Source organism: Myotis daubentonii, chromosome 3 (genome assembly GCF_963259705.1).
Source record: "Myotis daubentonii chromosome 3, mMyoDau2.1, whole genome shotgun sequence".
NCBI classification, from domain to species: Eukaryota; Metazoa; Chordata; class Mammalia; order Chiroptera; family Vespertilionidae; genus Myotis; species Myotis daubentonii.
Window position 1 is genome coordinate 219,566,707 of NC_081842.1, and position 21,553 is coordinate 219,588,259.

The 21,553-nt window shown below is 65.0% G+C and overlaps 2 protein-coding genes across 3 annotated transcripts; one reads left to right on the top strand and one right to left on the bottom strand.

Annotated features, from left to right (window-relative positions):
- The first annotated feature begins 249 nt into the window (after nt 1-249).
- Nucleotides 250-7,146, top strand: TMEM240 (transmembrane protein 240). Of its 2 annotated transcripts, XM_059691556.1 has the most exons (4): nt 389-904; nt 1,223-1,329; nt 5,883-6,091; nt 6,460-7,146. In XM_059691556.1, exons 1-4 carry the CDS (start codon nt 848-850, stop codon nt 6,606-6,608), a joined length of 522 nt encoding a protein of 173 aa, XP_059547539.1. In that variant the 5' UTR covers nt 389-847; the 3' UTR covers nt 6,609-7,146. The 2 variants fall into 2 exon arrangements, with proteins under 2 accessions (XP_059547541.1, XP_059547539.1); XM_059691558.1 differs by lacking the exons at nt 5,883-6,091; nt 6,460-7,146 and adding an exon at nt 1,579-1,974 and having other exon boundaries at nt 250-904.
- A 67-nt stretch (nt 7,147-7,213) lies between these two features.
- On the bottom strand, nt 7,214-20,305 carry LOC132231782 (ATPase family AAA domain-containing protein 3). The gene is made up of 16 exons (XM_059691555.1): nt 19,980-20,305; nt 16,384-16,460; nt 16,054-16,155; nt 15,681-15,740; nt 14,856-14,925; nt 14,358-14,523; nt 14,158-14,227; nt 13,850-14,005; nt 13,169-13,225; nt 12,900-13,025; nt 12,567-12,691; nt 12,137-12,188; nt 11,793-11,863; nt 10,793-10,960; nt 9,428-9,536; nt 7,214-7,934 (listed from the first exon to the last, which is right to left on the bottom strand). The coding sequence occupies exons 1-16, from the start codon at nt 20,179-20,181 to the stop codon at nt 7,770-7,772; spliced, it is 1,776 nt and encodes a 591-aa protein (XP_059547538.1). The 5' UTR covers nt 20,182-20,305; the 3' UTR covers nt 7,214-7,769.
- Between the last annotated feature and the right edge of the window lie 1,248 nt (nt 20,306-21,553).

Below are 21,553 nucleotides of genomic sequence, written 5' to 3' on the forward strand. Positions count from 1 at the left end.
GCCCGGCTTCCCGGTGACCCTCCTGGTTCATGCAGAGGAAAAGCTCGGTCCTGCGGGGAGGGAGTGGGGTGGTGCAGGCAGTGCAGCCACGTGTCCTGGGCTGTGGAGGAGGGTGGACTCGGAAGCCTCCCCAGGTCCCAGCATCACGGAGCTCCCAGGCTGCCCAGTCCCGGTGCCCGAGACTGACCCTCCGGAAGCCAGGCCGGGAAGCCAGGCCGAGGCTGGTGCTGCCCCAGCGGGGGGAGGGGGGGCATTCTCTGGCTTTTGCTCAGCTGTCCTGGTCCCTGTGGCCAAGGCTTTGGAGTGACATTCCGGGCAGCTCCCCAGCGACCCTGCGGGCCTCCCCACCGAGGGCTGGGGGCCCAGGGCCGCTCAGATACTTCCACTGACAAATGGGGAGGGAGGAGGGAGCTGCGCCCGGGGGCCCTGGATCGCCACTGGGGTCGGGACGTGCGCTGGGCTCCTGAGCTGCTGGGCAGGCGACCAGGGCCGCGTACTGACCAGATGCCCCAGGGAGGGGTAGGGGGCGGGGCAGGGCGGCCGCGTGGTCCCTCCCGGAGGCGGGCGCGCAGGGAGAGGGGGCCGAAGCGCGCGGAGCGAGGACGGGAGGGAGGCAGGGCCGAGGGCGGAGCGGAGCGCAGCGAGCACGGTGGCCCGGCGGCTGGACGACCCCGAAGCAACCGAGTCCCCTGCCCCGCGCTCCGGACGCGCGCTTCTTACCCGGCCCACGGCGGTGGGTGCGCGGCGCGCTGACCTCTGCGGAGGCGCCGGGGGCTCAGCATCGGGCCGGGGCCGGGGGGGCGCCGGGGCCGGGGGGCGGCGCTCCGGCCCGGCCCGGCCCCGCCCGATGTCCATGAGCGCGAACACCATGATCTTCATGATTCTGGGGGCGTCGATCGTGATGGTGAGCGGAGGGGCTTCCCGCGCGCCCGCTCCCCCACCCGCGCCCGCCTCCCGCGCCCGCGCGCCGCCGGCCGCCTCCCCCTCCCGCGCCTTGTTTACCGGCCGCGCGGCCTGCGCTCCCCCTGCCCAGCCTGCTCCCCGTCCTGGGCTGCCCTCAGCACCCCCATCCCCAGCCTGCGCTCCCCCTGCCCAGCCTGCTCCCCATCCTGGGCTGCCCTCAGCACCCCCATCCCCGGCCTGCGCTCCCCGGTCCCCAGCGCCCCACCCCCACCCGGACACCGGGCTGCTCCTGGGCCTGACCGGTCATGGGCTCTTCCAGGCCATCGCGTGCTTGATGGACATGAACGCCCTGCTGGACCGATTCCACAACTACATCCTCCCGCACCTGCGGGGCGAGGACCGCGTCTGCCACTGCAACTGTGGCCGGTGAGTCTGTGCCCGCGGGGCTCACGCGTGATCTCACATGTATGGGACTCGGGGCCCACTGGCGCGCGGGAGCCCGCGCAGGCCTGCGAAGGGCCGCGCTAGGCCCATGGGGCCGCTGAATCCGGCACCGGGTCCAGCGGGGGAAGGGCTGTCCAGCCGCCTGCAGGCACCTGGAGGTTGGCCAGTGGAGTTCTGGAGCGGGGTGCGCGCCTGGGTCAGTTAGAACCCCCTCCCAAAACGCCTTCGCAGAGAGGGTGATGGGCAGAACAGGCCCCAGGCCTCCTGGTCCAGGGCCCGGAGGCCAAGGAAGCAGCAGCCCAGCCTGGTGTCCGGGAGGGACCCTGCCCAGGGCTGTGCCCACGGAGCGCACCAGCCTCTGCCCTGGACCCTGCACGGTGTCCGTGAACTTTCCTGGGAGCCAGGTCCAGGGAGGTGCTGCCGCTCAAGGTGGGCGGGGCCCACCCCCTCACTGTGCAGAGGAGGAACTGAGGCAAGGGGTGGAGCTTGCTCAAGGTCACTCAGCTTGGAGCGCCCAGGCCACACCACCCACTGTGACCCGCATCCTGTGCACATGTAATGACGGCGTCCTCCGGGCCATGCATGTTTGTACGTCCATGTACGAAATAAACATCTCATGAGACGCGAGTGTGTGTACCGTCTGTGCATATACATGTGGGTACGCAGCACACGCGCATGTCCGCATGCACACCCTCACCCCACAGGACACCCTCGGGCTGGAATCAGTGAGAAAGCGGACAGGGGTCACGCAGCTAGCGAGAGATAGGGGCATGAACCCCAGAACCCGTCCTCTTCACTCCTGACCTGGACGCCTGCTCCCGACGTGTGCACACGTGGTGGGCCTGGGGAGAGGCAAGCGGCCTCAGGCTTCACTCCGCATGCTCCCTGCCCGTGGGTGCCGACCGGTGTGTGGAAGCAGAACTGGGCCTGGGAGCAGGTGGAGACAGCAGTGCAAGCAGCCCTCACCTGTGCTGGCCAGGAACCTCCCGGAGGTTTCCCGGTGGCCATACTCTCCCAGAGACCCCTGAGTTCCTGCCTGGGGCGGCCAGGGCTGTGAGTGGTATGAACTGGGGTGACCTGGAGACCCCCTGGGACTGGTGGTGCGCACAACACGGGTAACACACATTTTACATGTGTGTGGGCTGCTGCATTGTGACCAGCCTCTCTGGGCCGGTGACCTCACACTGAGGGCGGACAGGATGTGCTTTCAGAGTCTATTTGCACAGGGTGTGTGTGTGAGTCATATGTATGCAGTGTCCAGAGTACACGTGGGCTCATGTAAACAGATGTCCATGGGGTATGCACAGCTGGGCTTGTGTGCACAGGTTAGCGTGTCTGTGGAAATCCACCTATGAACTTAAGAATGTTTCTGCATGCTTGTGTCCACATGTGTGTGCTTCGTACACATCACTACATACATGATATGGTGTACAACATATACTTGTTTATTGACAACAAACATGTGTATGCCCAGTACATGTATATGATACAATATACAGCGACCAGTGTGCTCCATGTGGGCCCAGTGACTGCCTGCATAGTTTTGCACATGGAGTATTTGTGTATATGCCATGTACACGCATTGCCACAATGGACTCTACCCATGTGTGTACACACCCTGTACAAGAATAAGCGTGCACGTACGTGTGTGCCTTCTACATGCCTTGCGGGAAGTTTTATGCAGAGGACATGTATGTACATTCATACTCCAGTGTGCGTGCCAGCAGGTGGTGTCTGTGCACACACATCCATGCATGTGCCCCGGCGCCCACAGAGAAGGTGGCTCTGTGCAAAGCCACATGCATGTGCATCTCCATGTGACATGCACCATGCTTGTGCCTGGGCAAGCATACACATGCACACATGCGGACCTCATGGGCCAAGTCCATGGTATATACGCCATGTCCTGTGCATGTGGCCGGCGTGTATACACAACATGCATTGGACTGCAGGTAAACACATGCAGCATGCATGGTCCAGGTAGGACCCATGTATGTTCCCGTCATGGAAATACGTGTGTACATGGGAGACCTGAGCCCTGTCCCCAGGGGCCTGCATTGGAGGAAGGAGCGGGCAGAGCACAGGGGGAGAGTTGCTGGTGCCAGGACAGTGATGGGACAGACTGTGCCTCCAGCCTCTGGGGTCCTGAGCCTCCCGGTGGTTGGACCTGGCCTCCTCCTTGCCTCCTCTGAGCACCAGGGGCATGTCTGGCTCCTGTGGTGGCCCAGCCTTTGACAAGTCCTGCCCTGCCCAGCAGCGTGTCCAGGGGTCAGAAGCAGTTGTCCTTTGAGGACCCACCAGAGGTCCTAGGCCCAGGAGGCTGGGGAGGCAGAAGAGGGTGGTGATGTTCAGTATCAGCACCCGGAGGCTTGGGGCGCCTGGGTGATGGGACTGCTAACGGCTCCTGAGGGGCGTCCTCTCAGGGGGCCTGGAAGCTGCTGCACATTCTAGGTGGTGATCATTCGTTTCCATCACTTTTTGTTGTTGTTCATCCTCACCTGAGGATATTTTTTCCATTGATTTTTAGAGAGTGGAAGGGAGGGGGAGAGACAGAGAGAGAGAGAGAGAGAGAGAGAGAGAGAAACATCAATGTGAAAGAGACACATCGATTGGTTGCCTCCTGCACGTGCCCCAACTGAGGCCGGGGATTGAGCCTGCAACGGAGGTAGGTGCCCTTGACTGGACTCAAACCTGAGACCCTCCAGTCCGCGGGCCGATGCTCTATCCGCTGAGCCAAGCCGGCTAGGGCTCCATCACCCATTGATGATTCCTAATGGCTATTGACAAACTGATCAGATGAGCAATGGCTACTAGGTGTCAGCCAGTTCTTGCTGACTGACCGAGGGCGGGGGTATGGGGGCCCTGCCCTGTGGGCTGCTGTGCACAGGGGTCCCCAGGAGGAGCAGGAGAGGGTGTGAGGAGACAGGACTCCCCTGACCCTGGGGAGGAAGGCACCCCCTGTGGCCAGTGTTGGTGCAGCAGGGCCTGAGGTCAGAGGTCTCTCTGGGGGGCGGGGAGCATAGGAAAGTGCGGGGGAAGGAGGAACCCGTCTCCAGGAAGACCAGGCGGAGGTGTCAGCATCTAACTGGAGGGACGCCGGGAGGAGCAGGTTCTGGGAGGGAGGACCTATTTTTAGGTGTGAGTTTGAGGTGTCTGTAGATCCCACATGGAGACGCCAGGCAGGCAGCTGGAGCTCAGAGCAGCCATATGGAGTGGCAGGGACTCTGGGGGGTGGGGATGGATGGAGAGTTGGCAAAGCCAGCAAAGGGACTCGGAGAGGGGTGGGCCAGGAGAGGCGGCCCCCTGGGCAGGAGGACCCCAGGTGGCCCCTGCACTGCCTGGCAAGAGGAGGGTCTGTAGGAGCCAGGGACAAAGATGACTGGGGGTTGAGGGTGCATGGACCCCACTGTGCCTTGGCTCCTAGGCGCTCACTCATTTTTATTGTTGTTTTTTTTTTAATTGATTTTTTTTTACAGAGAGGAAGGGAGAGGGATAGAGACTAAACATCGATGAGAGAGAGACATCGATCCGCTGCCTCCTGCACACCCCCTGCTGGGGATGTGCCCGCAACCAAGGTACAGGCCCTTGACCAAAATCGAACCTGGGACCCTTGAGTCCGCAGGCCGACGCTCTATCCACTGAGCCAAACCAGCCAGGGCTCCTAGGCTGTCTTAACAGTGAGGGGGTGAGGGTGGGGGAAGCCCAGAGTCCACCCTCCTGGGCAGAGCCACTCCACCTGGTGTCACGGGCCCAGAGGACTCCCTGGAGGAGGCGGTATCCAGGCAGTTCTGAGGCTTGATGAGATGTGTGAGGACCGTGTAATGTGGCCTCCGGGGCAAGCGAGGGCCTGGGGGGTTCAGGAGCCTGAGCCTGGCCAGTGGAGGCAGGGGAGGCCGAGAGCCTGGTGGGTGCCGGATGCAGAGGAGGGGCCACGGGCTGAGAAACCCAGACAGTTCCATCGACCACTGAGAGCAGCAGAGCGGCCCAAGGACTTACAGATCCACGCAGGGCGTAGGCCAGGGTGCACCCGGGAGAGGGGACGAAGGGATGGGTTCTGGACAGAGACTCAAGGACGGAGAAGGGGATAGCCACTCGCTGTGCCCGGATGGAAGCTGCCGAAAGGGCTAGTGAGTGTCGCCTTAGGGAGAGGCCAGAGGGGCGGTCAGCACCTGTCCGGCAAGTGGGCTCTGAACCTGCCCTCAGAGCGGGACACCTGCCCTGGGCCTCCACCCTGGAACCACTGGCCCACCTGCACTGGCCCGTGACCCCGTCAGGGTCAGCCACCAGCCCAGGTCGGGCAGAGGTAGGGGGTGCAGTGTGGGCAGATGCCCCGGACTGGACTTCACGCTGACGACCACTGGTCTTGCACCCCCCACCCTACGGGCAGCCTCCCCCTGGGGACCGGGGCCCTGGGCGGTCCGCGGGCCCTCCGGACCTCAGACCCCACCAGGGCTGCTTCAGAGGCCCCAGCAGGCAGCCCCAGGCGGCCGGCCCCGCGGGAGAGGTGCCAGCCCGCCCTGCCGCCCCGCCCCCAGGCACCACATCCACTACGTGATCCCGTACGACGGGGACCAGTCGGTGGTGGACGCCTCCGAGAACTACTTCGTGACGGACAACGTCACCAAGCAGGAGATCGACCTCATGCTGGGGCTGCTGCTCGGCTTCTGCATCAGCTGGTTCCTGGTGTGGATGGACGGCGTCCTGCACTGCGCCGTGCGCGCCTGGAGGGCCGGCCGGCGCTACGGTGAGTGCCGCCCGCCCCGCGGCCCCGCCCCGCCCCGCCCCAGGCTCCTCCCCCAAGCGCCTGGCCTCGTCCAGTTCACCCAGACCACGCCCAGTTCACTCAGACCACGCCCCGCCACGCCCACAACGCATCCCCACCCACAGACCACGCCCCCACGCCGGGGCCCTCGCGCCCAGACCGTCCCGCCCTCGGAGACCACAGCCCCGCCCACAGCCACCTAGACCACGCCCACAACCAAAGCCACGCCCCTGGCCATGCTCATCCAGACCGAGCTCAAGCCAAGCGCCCTCCCAAGTCATTCCCTGGTTACAACCCGTCCCCCGAGTCGGGCCGCCCCGCCCTGACCGGACGCTGACCACGCCCAGCAGATGGCTCGTGGACCTGGCTGCCCAAGCTGTGCAACCTGCGGGAGTTGGGCCGACGGCCGCACAGGCCCTTCGAGGAGGCGGCCGGGAACATGGTGCACGTGAAGCAGAAACTCTACCACAACGGCCACCCGAGCCCGCGGCACCTTTAGGCCGCGCGCAGGACTCTGGGGGCCGCTGGCCACCGTGCCCACGAACACCGGACTGGACGGCCGCCTGAGCCAGGGCGCCCCGGCCGCCGGGTGTGTCCAGCGGAAGGTGCTGTCTCTTCTTTTTATAAAGGGGTCGGGGTGGGGCCGGTCTGGGGGCAGGACCCCGGTCTCCAGGGCCAGGCAGGGTGTGGGCGCTTGGGGGGCGGGCCCCACGCCCTGCGCCTGGCCGGGGATCACGTCTGTTACCCACATCCGAGCCGGCTGTCTTCTCTCCGTCCGGGCGGAGGGGAAGCCGGGAAAGGGTCTGGACTGGGAAGGGGGTCGGACGCCGGCTGCACCCACGTCTGCACACGGGAGCATGTGCATGGGGCGTGTGCGTCCGCGGGCCCCAGCGAGGGGTGGGAGGCCCCGGCCCAGCAGCAATAAGGCCCCTGAGCCCCGCTGTGGCGAGTGCGGCCACCCTGCCCAGGGCATCCCTGGTGGGCGCCTCACTGTGACCCCCGCCCCTGCTGGTCAGTAAATTCTCCGGAAAGCTCCAGCCTCTGCCTCTTCTTTCACGTGACCCTCCAGCCCCGCCCCTCACCAGCCATGAGACGCACTGAGGTAGTTGTCAGTTTTTTATTGGATTCTGACAGAAACACCCAGCTCCAGGAGAGGCAGGGCTGCAGGCCATCTGGGCCGGGGCAGCGCCCCAGCAGGTCGGGGGGTCTCCGGTCTCGGGTGCAGATCCACCAGGTACCCAAGGGCACAAAGCGGTGTGCAGGGCACCACAGGGTCTGCTCCGCTCAGCCCTGGCCAGGTTCTGGTCTGGTTGGGCCCCTGCAATGTCCGGCTCCACCCCCTGCAGGTCACAGCCTCAGCAGCCAGACGCCAGGGACCTGCCTTCCCCCTGCTCTGGGCCTGGCTGGAGACACACGTCACAGGCGTGGCCGGCCCTAGCCTGAGGCTCTCCAGCCACAACCAATGCGTGGAGGGCAGGTTCCCATCAGACACCAGAGCCGCAGCTGTCCGCAGCAGAGGCCCGAATGCTGCCCTGGCCTGCCCAGAGGAAGACGGAAACCCTGGGGAGGTGCGGGGCTGTGCAGCACCCACTACTCCAGGACACCTGGCACCTCGTGCTGCCCAGCCAGTGCGCCCGGGGTCCCCGGGTTCAGGCCCAGCTCACTCCGTCTGTGCACTCGGGAGCGGGGGCTGGCTGCCCTCGGGCCTGGCTCGCTCGGCCTTCACCCACTGCATCTTCTGCCGGTGCTGCTGGATGGCGTCCTGGACCCTGGCGTCCATCATGGCCTCGGTGAGGACCCCGTCCTCGGAGGCATACGCCATGGCCTGGCAGGGAGAGAGAGCACTGAGGCAGGGCAGGGGCCCGGAGCTGCCTGCATGGGGACCCCCAGGCACCAGGCCCGTCACCCTGTAGGCAGGGCCAGGGCCAGGCCCCCAACAACACAGCCTGGCCGGCCCACCCTCCATGCTGCTTCCCCACCATGAGCCTGTTTCTTGGAGATGTCCTCCTTCAGGCTGGGGGCAGGTGGGAGCCAAGTCGTGGTGCAGAGTTTGCCAGGGGATGGCTGGCCAACATCCTCCCTGGGCAGAACACACACTCCTACCCGCTGATGGCACACACCTTGCCTCCAGTACACACATGTGCCCACTCACACCTGCTCGCAGGTGATCTGCAGCCCGGACTTGGTGCCATCCCTGCACCACCCACCTGGCCCCTGGCCTGGCCTCACTCCATGAGTTTCTCAGTGACTTTCTAAAATTAGGCAGCCCCGGGTGAGTTTGGGAAGCAGCCCAGCCCCCCTGCAGAACTGAGGGCCTTGCTTCTGACAGCAGAGCTGCCCTTTGCCAGGGCACAGACCACAGAACCACCACAGGCCTTTCGGGGGACAGTTCCTCTCGACATGGAGGGGCGGCAGGAGCCCCAGCAATTCTGATGGGGTGAGTGGCCCCGCCAGGCCCAACTGCCCCCGAACACTGAGCAACTGTGGTCCACAGGGCCTGCCCCTCACAGGACCCCCACCACCTGCAAACAGTCCTTCCAGAAACAGGGACCATTGAGAGCCAGGCCACTGCCCGGCCACTCTGCTCCCAGTGCCCAGGGCTCCCACCCCCCAACGGGGCAGGCACCTGGGTGGGGTCACCGAAGTTTGGTAACCAGGCCCAGGGTGGTCCACTCTTCAGCTGCCAAGCAGGTCACCTTTAGGTGACCATGGGCCACCCCCTCCCAGATGACACAGGACCCTACCTGCTTCCTGTCACCACCCTGTGGCTGACTGAGCCTGCTGAGTGGACAGCAATGGTGTCCACCAAGCAGGGGCCTGAGCCAGTCCAGCTGCCCCAGCAGCCTCAGCCAATGTGGGGCATCGAGAGCGAGTCCCATCACTTGACCAGGCATTTTGCTCACCTTGCTCTGTGCCCGGCCTGGGCTGCCCCTGCCACTCCTGTGATGAGCACACTTACTGCATCCCGAGCTAAGACATCTGTCCTCCAGCCACCGGCACATACAGGCCCAGAGCAGAGCCACCTGGCCCACAGGATACAAGTTTGCAACCTGGGGCTATTTGTTACAGCAGCATAACCCAGCTCATTCTAATGCAGCCCCTGCACATCTGAGCCACACTTCAAACTGAAGTAGATGGGCACTGAGTGAATAAAATAGTCATTTAAAAGCATTTCTGAATTTCCGGTGGTCAGGCTGTCAGATGCAAGAGCGGGTGTTTTCCTGCTGGGCAGCCAAGGAGCTGATGCCTACAGGATGGGGCGCCCGGGCAGCGGCTGCTGGGAGGCCTCAGAGGCGGAGGGGGCGCCTGCCCACTCACCTGCCAGGCCACAGCCAGCTGGGAGATCTCCCGGCCCGACATGCCCTCGGTCAGGCGTGCAATCTCAGAGCACTTCTTCCCGTAGTCAAACTGGGCCAGCTTCAAGCGCCTGCGAAGAGGGTCCCACATGACCCCGGGGCCCCGACTCCCGGCAGGACCAGAGGCCTGTGAGGGCCCCACGACCCTCCCTGAGGGAGGGCGGGACTCAGGGCAGGAGGCTGTGCAGGGACCCCCGGGCAGGGCACAGCTGGCCTTCCTGCCCTGGTGGCACTTCCTCTCCTCTTGGAGCCCGAGGGTCCAGGCAGGGGCTGGGGTGAGGACGGTGGGGCATGCTTGCTGCAGGGGCAGTGCCGTGCTGAGAAACGAGGAGGGGCCCCGCTGTCCCCTGGGAACAGGGACCATGTCCTTCCTTCTCTGCCAACCCTGCCCAGCCCCAGGCTGCAGAGCATCTGAAGCTGCGTCAGGGTGAACCGGGGAACCGGCAGAGCAGCAGGAAATCAGAGCAACGCCTCAACCGGAGTGAAGCTCCCGCCATCTCACGTGCGCCGAGCCTCCCCAGGCGGGTCTGGCTGAAGGGCCAGGAGCACCACTCAGACACTCACGGCAAAAGCCTCAGAAACCCACCCATGCGGCCGGGATGCTGGGGGCAAAGGGAGGAGGCCCAGGGGAGCTGGGGGGCAGGCACAAGGGTGGCAGTGAGCACAGTCCGTCTGGAACAGAGGCCGCTCTCCCTGTTGCCAGCACGGAGGGATTCGGGTCAGAGCTGCCGAGACCCGTCCCCTGGAGATGGTTAAAATAGCCGGGCTCTGCTTATCTGGAGCACGCCAGGCACCGCGGCGAGTGAGCGCGGCCTGGACAGTGTGGAGGGCGCCACCCCCACACGGGCTTTGCAGAGGCGGGCCTGCTGCATGCTGGCAAAGGGCCCCGGGCTCCTGGGAGTCGGGGTGCAGTGGATGGAGGTGTCAGAGCGATGCTCTAGGTCTGCAACCGCCCACCACAGCCCTCACCGCCCAGGCCTGACTGCGGCCTGGATCTGCCTCCTTAAGGCACTTTGTGTAACAGAAAAGGATGGGCTGTCAACTCCAAGACCCGGCAGAGAGCTGGACAGGGACATGGGGACCCAGCATGTGGACAAGGAGTGACAGATGGACGGGAGGGGGCAGGTGGACGGGGGGGGCAGGTGGACGGGAGGGGGCAGGTGGACGGGGGGGTGGCAGGGCCTCCAGGGACAAAGTCGCACATGACCCGCCCTGAGCCCCTCGTGAAGCCACACGATAGGGGTCAGAGGTCAGCCTGGGGGCCAAGGCCCTGCTGGGAGGACGCCAGCGAGAGGGCAGGGAGCGCCGGCGGCTCCAGGACACTTACTGCTTTCCTTCTGTGGCTGGTTTAAGAACATACTTGTCAAAATACATCCTCACCAGGCGCTCCCGCTCCTCCCGCTGCGGCAGCTCAAAGCTGACCATCTCGTCGATGCGGTCGTTGATGGCCCAGTCGAACTGCTCGGGCTGGTTGCTGGCCAGGACCAGCATGAACCTGCAGCAACAGAAGCAGGAGCTGAGGGCTCCAGAGCCGCGTGCTCACAGCTGGGGCGCAGGCCAACCCTCCCAGTGGTTCTCTAGCAGATTCCACTTCTATCGACCCACTGCTCCCTCTCCACCTGCCCATCCTGCCCACCTCCTGCCCCCGGCTAGCAGGTTCGGGCTGGGCTTTTTAAGACCCAGCACTGGTCCCTGTGGTCCACCCTCCCTCCAGCAGATCTGCCCCTGCCCCACCCCATGCATCTCTGGCCGACGGCCCAGGGGGAGGCCGGATAAGCCTTGCTGTGAGGAGGGACAGACTCCAGGTCTGACACAGCCCCCTGCCCTCCGACCAGGAGGCCGGGGCTCAGGGCCAGGGTTTGGCTGAGCCGAGGCCAGCTCACAGGGTCAGCCACCTCTCCAGGGTCGCAGCCATGGCCTGTGAGGGACATGCCCACCAGCAGGGCTGGGCGCCCCGTGTGACCAGTTGGGGAGGCGGGGCAGGAGGGCCACGCCGATGCAGAAGAGCGTGACTAGGGGACTGAAAAGGGGCCAGCCCACTCTCGGGGCATCTGTGCCCCAGGGGACCCAGCTGTGGGGCCGCTGCCCAGACACCCCAGCAAATTTTCTCAGTGTTTCCTAGACACACCGCACAAGGGACACGGGACGTCCCAGAGCGGGAGACGCGTGGGCACCGCGGGCACTGGGTCGGCAGCGCTGCCCTACCCCTGCCCCGCCCTGCAGCAGCGTGAACAGGCCGTGCCCGGCTCCCCAGTGGGCGGCGCGGAGGACCAGGTGGGCTGACGCGGCAAGTGCTCTGTGCGGAGCCCAAGCTGCAGGCGCCTCACTTGCTGCTGTGCTGGCCCGTGCGGTGCAGGAAGGCATTCAGGGTCGCCCTGAGGTCCTCGCTGATCTTCTCCTGCAGAGAGAAGCCGGGTCAGGCACAGGCTGGCTGAGCAGCTGGGCGGAGCTGCCCGTGGAAGGCAGTGTCTGCTCCTCCCGGTGGCGCCTATGACCTGAACTTGATCAAGAAGATTCTAAGAAACGCCAGGGATGCTTCCGCTTGTCCAACAATATTTAGCAAAGCTCAGCTGAGGAGCAGGCCTGGCCACCCTCAGGCATGACCCTCCCGAAAGCACAGCTGTAGCCTAAGCCACTGAACACACCACCCAGAAGCTTCCAGAACACTCACGGTGGCTCGCTTCCTGAGGAAGGCATCTGCTTCGTCCACAAACAGGAGGAGGCTGTGGGGGGAGGGGCTGCCTGAGGGAGGGGCCTCCCATTGCGTGGCCCCTGGGATGGCCGGTGCTCAGGAGCCCCCACCCCACGCGCCCTCAGCAGCTTTGGGACCCAGACCTCGACCCGGGGCGTGCCAAGTGCCAGCACCAGGAGAAAGCAGCCAGAACCTGGCCCTGAATTAAACACCCACCGGCACCAAGAGGCTCCTGTGAGCCCGGGCCACCGGGAGTCGCACGGGGTGAATGTCCCCTGAACGGTGCTGCCGGACTACCTGGGCACCTGGGCACCGGGGCAGCAGGACTGGCTGCAGGAAGTCCCTGACCCCTTCCTTCCCAGACAGCCAGGGGACGCTAGGAACCAGGCCTCCAGGAGGTGCCGCTCACCCTCGCCGGCTGGTGCTGGCCCAGTCAAAGACCTTGTGCACCGCCGTCACGCCGTCCCGCCCCATGGGGGCCACGTCCCCGCCCGTCATGATGGCGTAGTCCATGCCTGAGTGCAGCGCCAGTTTCTGGGGAGACGGTAGAGGCTGAGGGTGGGGTGCGGAGGCGGGAAGAGGGGAAAGCAGGGGCAGGGGACGGGGAGGCGCAGCTAGGGGTTGGGGTGGGCGGGGCAGGCAGTTTTTCCTCCCCGTAAAGCAGACAAGGTCCAGCCCCTGCCCCCTGCCCATGGCATCCAGGCCCCAGGCAGGCGCCACTAGGGGATGGGCCGCCTCTCACCTTGGCAAACAGTGTCTTGCCCGTCCCGGGCGGCCCGTACATCAGCACGTTCCTGTATAGGCTGTGGTTCTTCTTGGTGTTCCGCGTCGCTATGGCGATGTCACGCACTCGGGCCTCCAGGCTGGGCTACCAGGGGACGAGCAACTGGTTAGAGGGACGCTCCCTGCCCAGTCAGTCTGTCCCTCCCAGGCACCCAGGCAGCACAAGAGGCAGCTGACCCCAGGGCGGGTTCGCCAGGCAGTGCCCCCTACCCGCCTCTGCCCACTCACACTGAGGACCACTCCCTCCAGCGCGTCCTGAGGCTTGCTGAGCAGCCGCCTGCTGACCTGCAGGGGAGCCGGGGTCAGGGTCATGGATGCAGCCCTGGGGCAGCCACCAAGCGCTAGAGCCACAAGGACGGCCCTGCGGGCCCACGCTCAGGACTCGGGCCAGCGCTCAGAAGGCGGACTGACCAGCTGTCCGTGTTGCTGGTCTGGGGGACGGACAGGTCGCTGCTGACCTCTCTTTTTCTCCATCACCCACATCGTGACTGATACAGAGATCACAGCCCGGGGAGGACAGGCCTCGGGATCCCCGCTGGGCGGGAAGCACGCTTCCGGGGGAGGGGTGGGGGGGATGGAGGTGAGGCAGCAACACCATGACTTCCAGCAACTTCTCTTACAGAGAAAGGGCACAGGGGAGCCCCAGCTGTCTGGAAACACCCAGAGGCGACCCCAGGGGACTGAGCCGACTGGATGAGCCTCCCCAACCCCAAGGACCCCTCTCCTCTGTGCCGGCGCCGACAGACCTCCAGGGACGCAGCGAGGACAAACCTAGAGCAAATCCAGCATGCAGGAGGGGGAGGTACGTGGGGAGATGGAGGGAGGAGGACACGGGAGCTTGGCTGTCAGGCCAGGAATGGGCAGGACACAGCGCCAGGAGGACTGGTCCCCCGACAGCCAAGCCCTTACCTGCAGGGGGTGCCGCAGCGCCTCTAGCAGTGAGATGCGGGAGGTCTCCCGCACCAGGGACGGCTTCCCCAGCCGCGCCTCGATGTACCGCCCGGCCACCAGCGTGGCGTTCTTGGCAGAGTAGATCCCGACAGCCAGCAGCGTCAGCCCGGCCACCTGCGGCCGGAAGGAGGCGAGTGATGCCCCCCATTGCCACCACGCCCTCACCACCTCGCCACCCTGTGCCAGGAGCCGGGTGGGGGCAGCGGGAGGACCAGCCGCCACCTTGCAGGGCAGGCCCGGGGCCCCACGGCGGCAGTGGTGCTTACCGTGGCGGTCACCCTGTCCCAGTCGGTCACAAAGCCCCGGAATCCTTCGCCAAACAGGGTGCCAGCCGTCCTGTCGGGGAGGCACTGGTGTGAGCAGGAGGGACAGGCCTGTGCACTTGCCGGAGAGAGAGTAAGGGCCTGACAGGCAGCCTCCCCGTCCGCGTGCGAGCACAGGCTGCCCGGGGCCAGGGCGGCCTCACCTGATGGACTCCAGGATGGTCTGGCGGCGCTCGGCGGCCCGCAGGCGGATCTGCTCCCGGATGATGTCCGCGTTCTCACGCTCGGCCTTGGCCCGCGCCCGCGCCTCGGCCTCCACCCGCAGCATCTCGTTCTTGTGCCGCAGCTCCATCTCCCGCTCCACGGTGGCTGCACGGGAGGAGGGAGCGCGCTCAGCCCCAGGCCTGGGGTCCCCGGCCCTGCGGCGGGCAGGTCCTCGACAGAGGAGCCCGGAATGCAGACCCGAGGCCCAGACACCTCTCACAGGAGGAAGTCACGTGAGACCCTGGGTGCCGGGCAGAAGACCAAACCCCGGACGCCCAGCCTGGGCTGAAGCTTCCACTTTCACGTCGGCTCAGAGGCAGAGACCCCGAGGCCTCAGGAAGCCCCACTGGGGCTCCAGGTGCCTCAAGCAGCGCCGACCCCCCGCCTGCCCACGGGCCATCCTCGGGCCCCACCGCCCGGCGAGCTGACCACTCTACCTCGCCTCATGGCCTCCTGCTTCTGCACCGACTCCTCCTGCTTTCGTAGGTTCTCCTCGTTGAGAAGTTGCTGAGAAGAAGCCACAAGAAAAAGGAAAAGCTTTCAGCATCAGGACACGCACGCGCCCAGGGGCTGACCTCCTGGGGCTGCACCATCCACAGCCCGGGCAGGCAGGCCTGAACATGGCTGGACACGCAGGTGCCCAGGGGCCAGGGCCAGGAGCCCCCACCCCTGGTACAGCTTGGCCACGGGGTCACGGGTGTCCATAAAACACTCTGGGTTCTGCTCATTAAATTTAAAAGCTATAGCCCAGCTGGCATGGCTCAGTGCCTGAGCAGTGACCTAGGAACCAGGAGGTCATGGTTCGATTCCCGGTCAGGGCACATGCCCGGGTGGATTGCAGGCTCGGAGGCAGCCGATCAATGATTCTCAATGTTGATGTTTCTCTCTCTCTGAAATCAATAAAAAATATATGTATTTTAAAAATTTAAAGCTATAATGCTCACAAGAGGCACAAACATTTGAAACTGCCCCTCATGAACCTGTCACTTCAGCCAGGTTCCCAGTCACGTGCCACCTGGTTGAACCCTAAGAGCAGCTGGAGCCTGCCTCTGCCGTGGAGGCCACGGAACGCCGCATGGAGGCTGCAGAGCGCGCGTGGAGGCCGTGGGGCACAGTGTGGCAGGAGCCACGGGGCATGGGTGTGCACGTGCGGGAGTCCAACTACAGCTCCCCCAGAACCAGCACAACCCTCACGTCCACAGCCCTGGCCTCGGTCCCCCACCAGCAGGACCAGGCTCTCCCGCCTGCAGGGGCCGACTCACCTGCTGCCTCAGCTGGTCGTCGTAGCGCTGCCGGGCCAGCTTGTCCTGGTACTGGGCCCTCTGGGGAGGGAGAGAGCAGCGTGAACACAGCGCAGCTGGAGAAGCTGGGGGGCGACCCGCAACCAACCTGTGGCCCCAGACCCGACTGGGCACCGGAGCCCCAAGAAGCCACGAGCCCCACGCAGGCTGTCTGCAAGGACACGTGCGCGGACACTCAGTACGGAGGGGTCCGCGGGCTTTAGGGGCTGTGCAAGGCCACCCCAGGTCCTCAAGGGTCAACAAGAGACCCAGACTGCATGTGGGACCATGGCGCCCCACAGCCCCCTCCTGGTCCCCAGGCCGCCGGGTGCCTGGGTGGCCCTGCAGCCCTTACGGCCTGGTGCTGCCGCGTCTCCTCGCTCAGCGTCTTCCTGCGCTCCTCAGCCTGCACGCGGATCTGCTCGCTCTTCAGCTGCTCCACAGCGGCTTCGTACTCCTGCGGACACACAGAGCTGAGGCCCAGACCCCAAGCCTCCTCTCAGGCTGGCAGCTCGGGCTCCCACTCCTGACAACCCCTCCCACCCCCCCTTCCCCCCTGCTGGACCCCGTGTGCTCGGAGTGGACAGGTCTGGGCACAGGTCCTGCTGCGGGAGCTCACCCCTCTCCGGGGCACCTCCTCTCCCCTCGGCCACGGCCGGCCTGGCAGCACCAGCCCACCACTCACCTTGAGCTTGGACTGCTGCTCCAGCTGCAGCGTCTGCTCCTGCATCTGGGCCAGGCTCAGCGCCTCCTTGGCGTGCCCTGCGGAGGAGTGCGGGAGCCGGGCCTTAGGACACATGGGTGCCAGGTGAGTCCACGCTGCCGAGAGGCTGTCAGGGAGACCACAGCTCGCCCACCCTCCTCCTGGTCAGGGACTGTCGCCTATGTCTGCTCCACCCCCACCTCCTGCGAGGGCTCGTCCCCCGAGGCCACCACATTCCGGAGGGTTCCATCAGCAGGCGGACCTCGCCCCCTGAGGTCAACACACGGCCCTTTCCCAATGAAACCAAAAGCAAGCCCGCAGCCAACGTCCTGTTTCTCACGGGCCGCACATTTCTCTGAAGCCTCCAACAGGTGACGGAACTGCCATCAAGCACACGCAGGCAAGAAGGTGGATGAGAATTAGACTAGAAACGAGCCGTGAGCCCGGGAGGCGGCTCTTCCCAGAGCGGGTGCGTGAACACCGGTGCTCTGACACCGTCCACCTGCCTCCTCGCTAAGGTGGAGGTCACACCTGTCTATGTCTGGGTTCTGGAAAGGAAACCAACTCCTGCTCCCCCTGGGCTGAGGAAGCCCCCAGGCACAGCTCGGCGGACCCCTGCACTCCGTGGGTTTGGGCTTCGCGGGTCCACGCACACGCGGCTTTTCTCGGTAAACAGTCGGTTCTCAGTACCCCTGGGTTTCTCTTCCGCGGACTCAGCCAGCCGTGGGCTGCAGACGTCAGTTTCTACCTGGGCGGTGGGGAAGCCGCCATACGTGGAGGGCGACGCATAACGTCAGTGTAGAGTTTGGGGTTTTGTGAGTTCAACTGCCACTGTGAGCACAGCCCACGCATGACACAGGCGTGGCGGGAGCCGGGCGTCTGCATGGGCCCAAGACCCGCGGTTTGGCAGGGAGTCCGAGCTGGGGAAGGGCCTCCTGGAGCCCCTCTGCCAGGACCCCTCTGAGGCAGCATGAGGGCCCCAGGGCCCCAGCCCGCTGCTCTGGTGAGCATGGGACGCCACGAAGCCGAAGGCTGAGCCGACCACAGGAGCCCCTTTAACAAGTGACTCTGACCGCGGGGGAGCCGAGAGCACAAGACAGAACATGGATGCCGGGCTCACCACGCTGGGACCGAACCCCAGCCACCGGCTTCCTCCTGTGACCTCTGGCAAGCCAGGTTCAGCTCTGAGCACCTCAGCTGACACTGGAGCACAGAGTCCCCCACCCACCCACCCACCTGACCCCTGGAGGCGAGAAATGAGAAAGCAGGCTAACAGCTCAGCACAGGCCTGGCACCCCGTCGCCCGCTGATCACCGGCGACGGTTTCAGTGCCAACAGCAACAGTTCTTCACCTGGACATCTTTCTGCCCCAGGAGCCGTGTGCTCCAGAGCATCAAGCAGCAGCCACACAGGCAGGTGCCCCTTCAGGCACCCCCTCCTGCAGCGCACAGGCAGGTGGGCTGGCGCTCCCAGGCAGCTCAAGGCCAAAGGTGCCGCTCTGGCCTCCGAGGGCGGAGACCTGGGAAACCACGGCGCACCAGGGACCTGGAGGCGCGAGGCAGGCGGCCGCCCGGCTGCGAGGAGCACTGAGGACGGCTCCAGGGGCCGAGAGAGAGGCTGCGGCCCAGCACTGCGGGCACGGCGGCCTGAGTGAGAGCCGGGTGTCTGGGGAGGACAGGCCGCAGGGGGGACCTGGGAGACAGGGGCGTGAGGCACAGGGAAGGCCTTGGGGACAGGAAGGGGCGGGCGGCCAGGGCGAATCCTCTCCTGCTGGGTGGCAGAGGCCAGAAAGGGTGGCAGGAACAAAAAGGGGGTAGAGCCCACATCTGGGACAGTCGCTGGGTGCGGAGACTGGTGGGGGGACCGCAGCTCCAGGTGGTGGCCCCCGAGGACACGCCGCCTGGAGAGGGCTCGGTGGCGGGAGAGCAGACAGCCCTGGGGACCCAGGCGGAGAGTGTTCTGGGGCAGGAGACGTGGGAGCAACTCAGAGGCAGGAGCAGGCAGGAGGGAGGCCCCGCAGCCGGCCCCTCGCTCGGTCCATGTAACTGCACGGAGCTGGGGAGCCAACAGCCAGGGCTCAGCTTCTAAAAGCGGGATAACGTGGACGTTCTGGACGTGGTGAGCGGGTGCAACCCCCCAGGAGCTGGGGCAGAAAGGCGTCCCCCAGCGAAGTCTGCAGCACCCCAATGCTCAGAGGCCAGCCCCGGTTTCCCAGCCCAGCCTGATGCTGGAATTACCTAGAAAGCACAGTACCGCCGGCTGCCGGGGGCGTGTCCCAGGCACAGGGCTGCCCTGGCCCCGCCCCAAAGCCTAGGTGTTTGGACTGAGCCGCTGCCATCCCAGAGCCAGGCCGCCCCAGGCCTTTGCCCGGAGGCTCCGCTTCTACCAGTTCACAGGCTGCTCTCTGGGCCTCCTCGGAACACAGGGCCCCGCTGCTTAAGCAAACGTTTGAGAGCCTTTACGTTCTTCCAAGTTCATTCAGCGCCTTCTGCGTCCCAGGCTCTTACTCTCTCACACCACGTCCGGAGGCACAGGAGAAAGGGGAGCTGGGGAGGATGTGGGCCAGTGACTCCTGGTCAGCAAGGTCACCGGCTGGGCCAGGGCTGTCTGCCCGGCGGCTGTTCAGACCTCGCCGACCTGCAGGCTAACGGACCCCAATCCTCCGCTGTGGCCTCCTGAGCCCGGCGGCCGGGCTCGGTGGCTGAGGGTGGACCTGTGAACCAGGAGGTCAGGGCACAGGCCCGGCTGCCGGCTGATCGATCCCCAGTGGGGCGCGTGCAGGAGGCCGCCGATCCATGATTCTCTCCCATCAGTGATGTTTCTCTCTCTCTCTCTCTCTCCCTCCCCCTCTCGCCACTTCTCTGAAATCAACAAAAGTATTTTTTTTAGTATATATTTCTTTATTGATTTCAGAGAGGGAGAAGGAGAGAGAGAGAAACATCAATGATGGGAGAGAATCACTGATTGGCTGCCTCCTGCATACCCCACACTGGGGATGGAGCCCGCAACCCAGGCATGCGCCCCTGGCCGGAACCGAACCCGGGACCCCTCAGTCCGCAGGCTGATGCTCTATCCACTGAGCCGAGCCGGCCAGGGCAACAAAAGTATTTTAAAAAGAAAATGAAATGAAACCAATGGCCCTCAGCCATGCTTCTCCTCTTATGCAGAAACCTGCTAGCAGCCACCCCGATCTGACCACGCCTCGGCCGACCCACGCGGAGGGGAAGGAGCGCCGGCCCGGGGCGGGGACTGCGGGGACCGGACTCCAGGCCCGGCCGGAACCTGCCCCCGGCGACCTGTCACCGCGGGGAGGCCGCTCGGCGCTGGTCTCCTCGCCCGAAGGGCACGTGGCAGCCGGGACGGCGCCAAGGGCGACAGGAGCCCGAGCCGCCCTGCACGCGCGCGAGCTGGGCTGACCCACCCCGGAGGCCCGTGTCCGTCTGACGGGCAGGACCCCCGACAACCACGTGCATCCCTGTCGCTCCGACGCCCGAGGGGCTAGAGGCCGCCGGTGCCCGCTGCCCGGGGACTGGTGGACCGGCCCTCCGTGGAGGAGCCCCCGCCCCCGCCGCACTCACGCGAGTGCTCCAGCTCCCGCGCCGCCTTGGCCGCGCGCTCCAGGCCCGTCGGGTCGAAGTTGCTCCATTTGTCCTTGGGCCCCGGCCGGTCTCCCGCGCCGCGGTCCCCGCCTCCCTCGGCCCCGGGCTGCACGGGCGGCAGGGACAGCGGGGGTCCCTCGCCTTCGCCCTTGGGGCCCTTGATGCCGAAGAGCCAGGACATGGCCCGCGAGCGCCGCGTGCCGCCGCCGCCAGGACCTGGACCGAGCGGACGCACGCGCGCGGCTCCTAGTAGCTTCCACGCGCTGGGAGCCGACGGTCAGAGCCACGGCGCAGGCGCGACGCACGCCTACTCCTCCCCGGGCGACGGAAGCGCCTGAGGACCTGGACCGCGCGGCCCTCGGATTGGCCGCGCGGGCCGTGACGTCATCGGTACTGGCAACGCGATTGCCTGAGCTGGCTCTGGGGCGGGCCGACTGAGGACGGGAGGCGGTCCCTGGTTACGGGGTCCGGTCGGGGACATAATTCATCGTCCGGGGAAGCGTGCGCGCCGAGGGAAACGGCGTCCGTTCTGATAGCAACGGCGTGTCCCGTTGCTAGGGGCGCCTGCAGAGTTCCTGACTCCGTGGCGGGCGGAGAGGCAGGTGGGGAGGGAGCGGTGGTGGATCTTTTTCTTTTTAAAAAAATATATTTTTATTTATTTCAGAGCGGAATGGAGAGGGTGAAAGAGATAGAAACATCAGTGATGAGAGAGATCACTGTTGGCTGCCCCCTGTACCCCGCAATCGGACCCAGGACCCTTCTGTCCACAGGCCGATGCTCTATCCACTGAGCCAAACCGGATAGGGCTGGTGGTGGATCTTGATGTGCGCCAGGACCGGAGAGGCTGGGAGAGGACGCCTGTGGCAGCCAGCGGGCCTGGCTCTCTGGTTAAGCATCACCCACGCAGGGAGGTCGGGCACATGCCCAATCGCGGGCTCTATCCACAGTGGAGGGCATGCAAGAGGCAGCCCATGGCTGTTTCATTGTCATGTCCATGTTTCTGTCTCTCTATCCCTCTCCTTTCCTCTCTCTAAAATCATAAAAACATGTTCTTAAAAAGAGACAGAGATAGCCCGGCTGACGTGCCTCAGTGGTTGAGCATCAACCTAGGAACCAGAAGGTCAAGGTTCAGTTCCTGGTCAGGGCACTTGCCAGGTTTGCGGGCGTGATCCCCAGTGTGGGCCATGCAGGAGGCAGCCAATTGATGATTCTCTCTCATCATTGATTTTCCTCTCTCTCTCTCTCCCTTCCTCTCTGAAATAAAAAAATATTTTAAAAAATTATCTATATACATAAAAGCCTAAGCTACTGGTTGACTGGCCAGTAGCTATGACACACAATGACCACCAGGGGGCAGACGCTCCAACCGGTAGCTATGATGTGCACTGAACCAGAGAAGAGGGAGGTTGATTCCGGGGTGCATCACCTGAGAACTGCCCTCTCACAATCCAGGACCCCTCTGGGGATGTCAGAGAGCCAGTTTCAGCCCGATCCCTGCAGGCCAGGCCGAGGGACCCCACCAGTGCGCGAATCCATGCACCGGGCCTCTAGTA

Bases quoted from the DNA above. Each gene is read 5' to 3' on its own strand.
- TMEM240 (XM_059691556.1), top strand. From the start codon at position 848: ATGTCCATGAGCGCGAACACCATGATCTTCATGATTCTGGGGGCGTCG. The intron at 905-1,222 runs GTGAGCGGAGGG...GGGCTCTTCCAG, and splicing joins TGGGGGCGTCGATCGTGATG to GCCATCGCGTGCTTGATGGA. The intron at 6,092-6,459 runs GTGAGTGCCGCC...CACGCCCAGCAG, and splicing joins GAGGGCCGGCCGGCGCTACG to ATGGCTCGTGGACCTGGCTG.
- LOC132231782 (XM_059691555.1), bottom strand. From the start codon at position 20,181: ATGTCCTGGCTCTTCGGCATCAAGGGCCCCAAGGGCGAAGGCGAGGGA. The intron at 16,461-19,979 runs GTGAGTGCGGCG...ACTCCTCCGCAG, and splicing joins GCGGGAGCTGGAGCACTCGC to GGCACGCCAAGGAGGCGCTG. The intron at 12,692-12,899 runs GTGAGAGGCGGC...CCGTCTCCCCAG, and splicing joins GCAAGACACTGTTTGCCAAG to AAACTGGCGCTGCACTCAGG.